The 10,856-nt window shown below is 32.7% G+C and overlaps 1 protein-coding gene across 1 annotated transcript; it reads right to left on the bottom strand.

Moving 5' to 3' along the window:
* Positions 1-9,356: 9,356 nt before the first annotated feature.
* On the bottom strand, positions 9,357-10,792 carry LOC111420653 (Acyl-protein thioesterase 1). Its single transcript, XM_023053691.2, has 5 exons — positions 10,538-10,792; positions 10,433-10,464; positions 10,196-10,356; positions 9,918-10,144; positions 9,357-9,857 (listed from the first exon to the last, which is right to left on the bottom strand). The coding sequence occupies exons 1-5, from the start codon at positions 10,583-10,585 to the stop codon at positions 9,669-9,671; spliced, it is 657 nt and encodes a 218-aa protein (XP_022909459.1). The 5' UTR covers positions 10,586-10,792; the 3' UTR covers positions 9,357-9,668.
* Between the last annotated feature and the right edge of the window lie 64 nt (positions 10,793-10,856).

The raw sequence follows: 10,856 nt of genomic DNA, 5'->3' as shown, positions 1-10,856 counted from the left end.
CATCTCACGGTCTTCTATTATCCGTGACTGGCATAAACTTTGTCTTTCCCTCATTGATAACGAAACCGATCCTCCCCGCTGCAGCTTCCAGAGTCGACACAGCTTCTTTAGCTTTTCTTACTGATCTCAATATAATAACTACGTCATCAGCATACGCAAGAATCTGAATGGATTTATTGAATATTGTGCCTCTGGTGTCTAGTTCTGCATCTTTTACGACCTTTTCCAATGCTATATTAAACATGAGCACGCCAGCGCGTCATCCAGTCTTACGCCAAGTTTGATTTCAAATATGTTATTTCACTTTGTATTTTAATGTGACAAATTGGTTTTCTCAAGTATCTGCCGCAGTATGAAGATTTGGTCGACTGTGGAGCATTCCCTTCGAAATTCACGTCGATAAACCCCTATTCTGAGTTCCGCAGAAATTACTATTTTTTCAAAAACAGTCTCCGCCATCTGTTCCTCGTGCTATACTTTCGCTATGGTGTCGAAAATCGCTTTTTTCAAGAGTTTCTCCATCCTGCTTGATAAGTTCCCATCCCGAAGACATGGTTGCGAAGCTGTTTAATTGCGCTTCTTATATCATCTATATGGGATGGCTCAATATTATCTTTATTGAGGATTTCGAAGTGTACCTCCTTTTGTTCAATCTCCGCTCCTAACAGTTCCGAGAAACGCTGGACCCATCTATAGAGTATACAGAATGTTTCTGTAAGTCGTGGCATAATTTTAATCACAGAAACTAGAGTGACGATTCGTGTACATTTTTTTAGTCTAAGCCGATAAATGCCTGAGATATGGGCCTTTAAAGTTAAGAAATGTTTAAACATTTTGTTAAATTTAATATTTTCAAAATGGTTTGTCTTAGAAAGGTTAAATTTGGCAAACACTGCAATGTTATCATAAGAAATCATTTAAAAACACTTTTGAAAATATGCAATCACAGGATCGAAATGGGGTTGATACGTTCCTTAAGACACTTTTTTAAGTAGAATATACTGCCGTTGAAAAATTTTAAAAATATTTGATGATTTTTGAGATACAATACAAAGTTGTATTTTTTTAAATACAAACTATACTTGATTATGATGTTAATGAAAAGAGCATATTTTTAGCTTTCCAATGATGTATCGCATGTATGGTGTATTTGCGGAAAATAAGCGTTAATTTTCAATTCCAAAATAGTAAACGCTAATGTTCAAAATTTTGATCATAGTAGGCGGGTTCGGACAGTAATTACTACCTAATTGCTATATGATTTTGCACGAATATGACAGAAAGTTGTCTTGTACCATTATGCAGGATAAAGTTGGTTTTGTACCAACGAATAAAAATTTTGAATAGTTGATTTAAATTTCTGTGTCTTATCCCTGACTTTGTTCACCAATAAAAAATGATTTGTAGATAAAGTTTGTTTATTAAAAATACAAGAAACGTATTAATTAATGTATAATTAAATGTGAAAAACAACTTCAGGAACTAAACAGTCACAGACTGTGTGATCTTCTTCTACTAAACCTACTGGTTGTAAGGTTAGAACAGTTGTGTATCAATGAATGAAATCTTCGGTAGTATCTTCCCAGTTTTCCGCAACCATGAGACTTAGAAGTTTTTTCATATTTGCAACCTTTTCTTTTGAAATTGGGTGAGATAGAGGAAGATTAGGGATCATAAACTGGGCAGCGGACTTCCCATTGAAACGATGTTAATATGGGATATGAAGCCTAATCTATCATTTTCAAAGAATCATGTTTTAATTTTATCACTTTATGTATTTAAAGATAATGAGGAATTTTTAAGCGGGAAACTCGTTTCGAAAAATTCAGGAATGAAATGATCAGTAAACTCATGTTACTATAGTAACTAAGTGGCATTCCACGTTTTTCTCGCCTACTATAATTAAAATTTTGGAAATCAGGAAAATTTGACTTTTTAGCTATAACTTAAAAACAAAAGAAGATAGAGGTTTGGTGTTTGCGGGATTGGGTTAGTCTCGAAAAACGAGCAATGGCACCTACTTTTTTCGTATCTCTTATAGTTTCTGAAATAGCCTATAATAACACACAAATTTGCCCACCCTGTACAGATGTCCCAACTTCGATGTCCGTATAGGCTATCTGCGAAACTAAAAGAGATAGAAAAAAAGTAGCTTACATGTCATGATTTCGTTTTTCGAGAAAATGCTAATACCGAAAACTACGAACAGCTATCCTCTTTTGTTTTCGCCCTATCGGCAAAAACTGAAAATTTTGCGAAAACGACAATCGCGAATATCTCACTTATTATCAAAGATGTAGTATTATAAATAAAACATTATATGGACAACTTTTTGCGAAGAATTCAGTGGCGTATGTAGATTTTTTTCCCATCTTTTATTTTCGCGATTTTAGACGTAACTTTACTTTTTTAAATGGAAACCATAGTTGGCTGTGACCTAAAATAATTTGTTATTTTCTTCTGATAACAAATATATATAGTATTGAATAATTAACAAAAATTCATTTTGTTCTATCTAAAATTAATGTTTGTATTTAAAAGTTAATGTTGCTGTGGTGATAACCATATATACTATGATGGAACATAATGTATCAAATAATTGCCAAAGTTTGTATTTAAAAATTCGATAACAACTCTGGCATTATGTGCTGGTACGAAGCACCAGCATGTTAAGTGTCAAAGTATAACAAAACTGAATAAAACTTTACAATTAATTTCGAAAATTATGAAAAGTGTAACATGATGGAATGCTATAATGTTATCAAATAAGAATGCGACGTGAGCTGCGGAATTATATTTCACAAAGTATCCGGAAACAAGACAACATGCAAGAACGTTCAGCCGATTAGCAGAAAATTTAAAGGATTTTTGGTCCTTCCCCAAACCACGTGCAAAAACATACCAAAATGACTGCAAGAGGATGAAGTCAATGAGTTGGCTTCAGTTGCGATAAATCCATCAACATCTTGCAGAGAAATTGAACAAGACGTCTGACCCAAAAGCCGCTGCTCGCGAATATGAAAAAAAATAAGTATAAACCATACAAAGCGGGGCTAACTCATTATTTACGTGCCGGAGATGTCAATCTGAAATTACAATTTTGTAGATGATATTTAGAAAAATTAAATAATCTGCTGTTTGGCCCGCAAAAAGTCATCTGGACCGATGAAGTCTCTGAGTATTCAAAGAAGATTCAATGTATGGTGTGCCCTTTTAGATAATAGAATTTTGGCATATAGTATCTACCATAAAAACTTAAACTCAGGTAAATACCTCAATATATTAAGGCAGCAGATTGAGCCTTTGGTCGACAATTTGCCATTAAATATGTCTCAAATGATATATTTTCAACATGACGGAGCACTAGCACATAATGCCAGAGTTGTTAAGGATTTTTTTAATACTACTACAAACTTTGGCAATAATTGGAAACAAGGTTTTCCATCATGGTATGGTTATCACCATAACAACATTAAGTTTTAAATACATATAATAGTTTTAGAAAGAACAAAAAAAATTAATACATTATGTTCCATCATAGTATGTATGGTTATCAGTGATAAGTGATAACCATACAACATTAACTTTTAAATACAAACATTAGTTTTAGATAGAACAAAATGAATTTTTGTTATTTATGCAATAACTATAAGAAATATACCCTACAAACTATAGCGGGTAATTCAGACCACCCGTACCAGGGATTTTTCTCAAAAACGCGATTACCTAAGAAGTTAATAATAAAATAATAAAACTTTACAATGAATTTCGAAAATTATGAAAATGTAACATGGTGATGGAATGCTATATGTTATCAGATAGGAATGCGACGTTAGCCGCGGAATTATATTTCACAAGGTATCCGGAAAGAAGACAACCTCACGTAAGAAACTTCAGCCGGTTAGCAGAAAATTTAATAGATTTTTGGTCCTTCCCCAAACCACGTGCAAAAACATACCAAAATGGCCTTCAAGAGGATGAAGTCAATGTGTTGGCTTCACTTGCGATAAATCCATCAACATCTTGCAGAGAAATTGAACAAGACGTCTAACCCAAAAGTCGCTGCTCCCGAATATGAAAGAAAAATATGTATAAACTATACAAAGCCGAAGATGTCAATCTAAGATTAGAATTTTATAGATGATATTTAGAAAAATTAAATAATCTGCTGTTTGTTCAAAATGTCATCTGGACCAATGAAGTCTCTGAGTGTTCAAAGAAGGTTGAGGTTTAATGTATGGTGTGCCCTTTGAGATAATAGAATGTTTTCATATAGTATCTACCATAAAAACTTAAACTCGGGTAATACCTCAATATATCAAGGCAGCACATTGTGCCTTTGGTCGACAATTTGCAATTAAATAAGTGTCAAATGATATATTTTCAATATGACGGACCACCAGCACATAATGCCAGAGTTGTTAGTGAATTTTTAAATACTACTACAAACTTTGGCAATAATTGGAAACAATGAAAATGTTTGAAATTGGAACGGAAAATGGAAATTGGAAACAACACCGGCTGAACGTGCCGGTGTCAACTGTTGAGTTGCTATATTAGCAGTCGCGGCTGAACGATACGCTCAGTTAGCGCTGTTACGCAGCAGTTTAGTAAATATATCAACGTAAGTAATCTGCGTTTTAGGATTATTATTTTTTGTTTCTCCCCTTTAATTTTGAAAACTGGCAGAACTGTATAAAATGAAATGAGCCTTAAAATCAACATCATCATCCATTATCTCTTGTAATAACACAAAATTTTCAAAAATATTATTGTTGGCCATAGTTTTAGGTTATGCTGAACTGCTAATTCTCAATTGCTTGTTCAGCCGATTTCGTTCCGCTGTATTAAAGCTCATACAACTAGCTGACTGATTTAATTCAACTGTTGACACCTGCTGAACGTACCCAATGTTTTCCATCATGGTATGGTTATCACCATAGCAACATTAACTTTTAAATACATACTTAGTTTTAGATAGAACAAAATGAATTTTTGTTAATTATTCAATAACTATAAGAAATATATCCCAGAAACTATATATATTTGTTATCAGAAGAAAATAACAAATTATTTTAGGTCATAGCCAACTATGGTTTCCATTTAAAAAAATAAAGTTATGTCTCAAATCTCGAAAATAAAAGATGGGAAAAAACCTACGCCACTGAATTCTTCGTAAAAAGTTGCCCATATAATGTTTTATTTATAATACTCCATCTTTGACAATAAGTGAGATATTCGCGATTGTCGTTTTCGCAAAATTTTCAGTTTTTGCCGATAGGGCGAAAACAAAAGACGATAGCTGTTCGGAGTTTTCGGCATTAGCATTTTCTCGAAAAACGAAATCATGACATGTAAGCTACTTTCTTGCTATCTCTTTTAGTTTCGGAGGTAGCCTATGTGGACAACCAAATTGGGACATTGTGTACCTACAATGATTCATAAAAGACGATTAAATAAATATCTCAAAGTAAGACACCCAATCCAACCCATTTTGAATGCGCGATAGTTTAAAAGTAAATATGTGACCTGTGTTTCTTATTACATGTAAACTTAAAATGCTTTTTGAGCCCTTCAATCGTTTTTTTCCGAAAGGAATTTTTTCAAAAAAAATCTAGATATTTCAAGTGTTCCAGTTTCTTGTCGCCCTGTATCTAACAACCATTTCCGGTTGTTAGATATGCCTGAAACTTTAAGCCTGGTTTTCTATTATTGTTATGCGAGTTTACACCAAATATACGAGATTTATCTTTTAAGAAAAAGAATGATGGTGCTCCTGCGCATAGCACACAAGCTGTCCAAAAATTTCTGAGGGAACGTTTTCCGGGACGGTGGATTGGACAAGGAGTAGATTCGCTGATAAGTTGGCTCCCCCCCGATCGCCGGATCTTACACCTGTAGATTTTTATTTATGGGGACGCGTTAAATCACTAATTTACTGCGTTGAAATAACTTCAGTTGATCAACTGAGGTTTCGAATTGTTGATTCATTTGATCAACTTCGAACTGAGATCAATGTTCTCCGCAGAGTGCGCTTTAATTTAAGACGGCGATATCAGGCGTGCATTGATGCCGGCGGGAGTGTTTTTGAACATCTGCTTTAGTATTTTTTTGTTCTTTTTTATTTATTACTATTTGTTTATAATTTTATTGTGTTTAAACGACATAAGCAAGTTGACAGCTCAATTTGTTTTTTTTAATTGCCATGGCCAACCTTGACTTTTTCGAAAATGTTTGTTTTTTAATGTTACCATTGAAATCAATGCTTAACATTTTCGCGTATAACTCGAAAACGGTCAATGTTATCAAAATTTTCAAAGAGTGATAACAGTTTCCAAAATAAATTTTCTATTAAAAAGTACAAAAATAAATGTAGGGTTACGAGTGAACAAAAAAGTTCTGAGCAAACAAATTTTAGGGACAGCCTGTATAGCATGGTTGCCGCCGCCCGATCAAAGTCAAAATTGGTTCAATGATTTTGCTTGATATTTGTTTACCCTGTACCAAATTTCAACGCTCTAGCATAAATGGTATTGAAAATATTTAGAAAAATGTGTTAAAATTTCTGAACTTTGACTTCTTGGCTATTTGAAGACTTTTATAATATTTTTTTTTCACGGATCGTCATCATTTTTGCTCTAGTATATGAGGTTAATTTTATGCTCCGAGTCACCGGAACACCTGTATACAACTTGACAAACTAAGTATTTTATGCTTAAAATTTTTTTTCTTAAATTCTGCGCTATGAAGATATCTACAAAAAGAAAAATAAAACAACATTTTTCAAAATGCAATTAAAAAAATTTAATTAATAAAAAAACGATTTAATTAATCGTAAAATAGTACTACAATTCTTCTTCATTTTTGAAATCACCTAAGAACGTTGTTTAAAATTTATAAAGTTACCTTTATACACCTTTATACTTCTAAACATTTCTGAATTCTCATTGAAAACGTTCTCTGCACATTGCAAACCATTTCTTCAATTATTGATTCGCAAGCTGCTCTGATACGGTTTTTCATATCGTTTGGTGTTGTTGGAACCTGGTTGTAAACTTTCTCTTTGAGGTAACCCCAAAGAAAGAAATCGGGAGAAGTTAAGTCGGGTTGGTTTGGGTTGGGCCAATTCACCGGTCCATTACGTCCTATCCATTTTTCAGGAAACATTTCGTCTAAAACTTCTCTTGCGGCTAGAGCATAATGAGATGGCCATAGCGCAAGTCTTCGCTCCAGAGTAAGGTCTTCCAACAAAACCGGTAAATCATTCCACAAAAAATTCCGATACTTTCTGCCATTCAAATTGCCATCAATAAAAAAAAGATCCAATTATTTTATTGCCAACAATGCCGCACCAGACATTAACTGTCCAAGGTTTTTGATGATCAACTTGTCTTAACCAACGAGGCTTTTCATGTGACCAGTAGTGAAAGCGGATTCATCGGAAAATAGCCCAAGTAAAAAATTGCACACGATTTTCGAAATCATCGCCATGTAATTGTTGGTGTAGAGAGACATGATACGAATGAAACTTATTAAGTTCCAAAATTCGATGTACACTCGTTAACGAAATGCATTAACATCTACAGCTGCTAAAACAGCTATTTGATTCTGTTCATTCGTAACCGGTCTTGCACGTGTTCGGTTTTTTCCTCCAACTATTCGATATAAAGTTTTAGAACAAGGCGCTCTTTCTCCAGAAAATTTTCGAACATAAATTCGATTGGCCTCAGCGAAATGTTCACGACTTTCACCGTAAGCTAACACCATCTCATTTTTCTGTGGAGTAGAGAAGTGCTCCATTTTTGCTTCGATCACAATGATTTTTTCGCTTGCAATTTTTATCCCACGTGGAAGTTAGCGCACATCCAAACAAGGTTTAGAACAGGATTTACTCGATTTATAAACATTAAAAAAAATGTTTAATGAATTTTCTAAGACGTTTCAAAAGTTAAGAAGAATTTTAATATTATTTTACGATTAATTAAATCGTTTTTTTCATTAATTAATTTTTTAGTTTTTTAATTACATTTTTTGAAACATGTTATTTTATTTTTGTTTTTGTTGATATCTTCACAAAGGAGAGTTTAAGAAAAAATTTGTTTAAGCAAAGCGTAATCAGTTTGTGAAGTTGTTCAAGACTTTGAAAGAAAAAAGTATCTGTGCCATTTGAAAAAATAAAAATTACGTTAGAAGGGCCTTTAGGCAACTCTGAAAAAAATTCTGTTCATGTGTACAATGTGTCCCCCTTCTCACCAAAAAATGTTTACTTGAAACTTTTTTCGATTCGAGTTTTTGTTTTTGAGATATAAGCATATGTCATTTTAAATGAAACACCCGGTATATTAAAACATTTGGTTGTCACTTCAAGTAGGTGTTAATTATCTTTAAAAGAAGTGCTTATTTCTGCAAAAATATTTAAAGACCTTTCTATACTGTTCAAGATAGCAACAACGCATATATTTTCTTCATCTAAAGTTGTAGCATTTTATGATATGTAATACACAAGAATTGTCCTACTGTTTTATTGCGTACAGTTGGCACTAGAAAGTACATAAGACTTTATTTCTTTCACCTCTCACAAGGGAAGTATTAGAACTGTCCCTCACCGATTTTGTTGAAATTTGGTATAGCGATAGTATGGCCAAAAATAAGGTTTACGTATTTTTTTATACGTGCTAATAAAGCCCCTGGGGCGAGTTATAAGGGTTGGAAATCGGGGCGAAATACATATATTCGCTTATAGGCTGAAAACGAAAATAGCTATCGAAATGTGGTAAATGTAAACTGATTGTCATTTTCAAAGAGCTTTCCATTATTAGATATATCACACATATATCTGAGGGCTTCAGGGGGTAAACTACCCTAGTTTTTTGGAATATTTTAAAAACTACCCTGTCGATTTTGGCGATATTATGTGTCCTTATAGTACATTTAAAAATATTAATGACTTGTTTTTTCTTAGTTGCCTCTGACCATCCCCTGCAAAGTTACGGGATATGATAGATAACCCCTTTCCTTAAGAATAATTGGATAAACTGTGATAAACAAATTTCAACAAAATCGGTGAGGGACAGTGCTGATCTTCCCTTGTTAGATATGGTGACACATAACTTATATTTCAAGCCAATGTTATGATACTAAATTTTAATTTGCCTTATATTACACCTAATTTAACAGTGGTTAACTCCCAATGTGAAAGAGAATTATGTGAAATTACCAATTTTTATAATTTGAAACAGTGTAACTTTATTCCCAATAATTTTAACAGATTTTTAGATCTAATATTTTGTAATTTTGAGGTCAATGTAACACTAAGTAATGAAGCGTTAGTTGACACTTTTAAAAATTAAAAACACTTTTTTTATTTATTTAAGATTTTTATTTTATTCAAGATACCTATTTATCAAGTAATAAATAAATACACAACACAAGAAAAGGCTTAATGCATAATGTTAAAGTAAACATTGTAATTGAAAATTTCTAAAATAGTTTTGAAAATTTCTTTTTTCTATTAAAAGGAGGAATGTTCTTGGTTCATTCACTTTCAGGTTTTCACTGGAAAGAAACCTTGCTACAGCACTAGAAGAGGTATCAGTTTTTTTTTCATAAAATCAATTACAATAAATATTATTTTGGTGTAGGTAATTTTTTTGCATTATAGTTTTGATTTATATAAGAGGCAATTTTGTATCAATGAAATCTTTAACGTCCCGTAGTTCCTCATCAGAAGATGTGTGCATTAATCCACGGTACGATTTAAAATCAGTATCTTTTAAGAAATTTTTAAGAACGGATGATGTCATTTGCCCTAATTTATATGGCACAACTGGATCACAATCACCGTGACATAATAAAACCTAAAAAATATTTATTATATCAGTAATTAAATTCTAGTTTAAATTTTTTTTAATAAGTACTGGTAAATCAGTAGGGCACACCATGTCCATAGGAAAACTTTTGTGCAAAGGAAGCCAACAAGAAAGTGCAACCACACCTGCTACTTTTTGAGGAAAACGTAATGCTGAGTATAAAGCTAATGCTCCACCTTGAGAAAATCCACCTAAAATAATACGATCTGCAGACAGGCCAGCTTTTATTTCAGTTTCTATCATTCCATGAACTAGTTTACAAGCCGCTTTTATACCTAAAATATGAAATTATGATTAGAAAATCAAAATTAACATAAAAAAATAACCATCTTCATCTTCAGGTCCTCCAATATCTAAAGATTTTAAATCGAACCAACTTGGCATTCGATAACCAGCGTTTAAAGTTACCGGCATGGTAGGAGCAGTGGGACACACAACTTTAACATGTGGTGCACGAATTGCAGCCATAGCACTTGCCCACCCAGCACTAAATCAAAAAATTGATTACTTTATTTTCTTCTAATTACAAATCTAAAATATACATTGTTTCTAATAGAACCTACCCCGTATCTCCAAGTCCATGCAAGAAAATTATCTACAACAAATTGATAATAATTAGATTATAACCTCAAAACATGATAGCATTATAAAAGAGGAGATATACGTACGGTTGCGGTGTGTTTTGCGGAAGCTGCAATAACAACGGGTGCTGCCATTTTCCTTTTTTTTCGGCACCGATAAAAACAGAAAATGTATTTAAAACAAATTTTTCCGTTTTTAGAAGATTTTTTTTATAAAAATTAGCAGCAGTGAAATGATCTGTCAACTGTCAACGTTGTCAATTTTACTACCAACGAAATGATAATGAAAACAAAAATATCCCTAGAATTGATTAGTGTTTTTTTTTAAATTAAAACAAAAATCTTTAAATATTAAATTAAATACATATTATGTATTATAAAATAAAAAAAATAGAAGAAAATCGAA

This window comes from Onthophagus taurus, chromosome 1 (assembly GCF_036711975.1).
Source record: "Onthophagus taurus isolate NC chromosome 1, IU_Otau_3.0, whole genome shotgun sequence".
NCBI classification, from domain to species: domain Eukaryota; kingdom Metazoa; phylum Arthropoda; class Insecta; order Coleoptera; family Scarabaeidae; genus Onthophagus; species Onthophagus taurus.
Note: the sequence above shows the minus strand (reverse complement) of the source record. Positions and strands in the feature narration are given on the sequence as shown.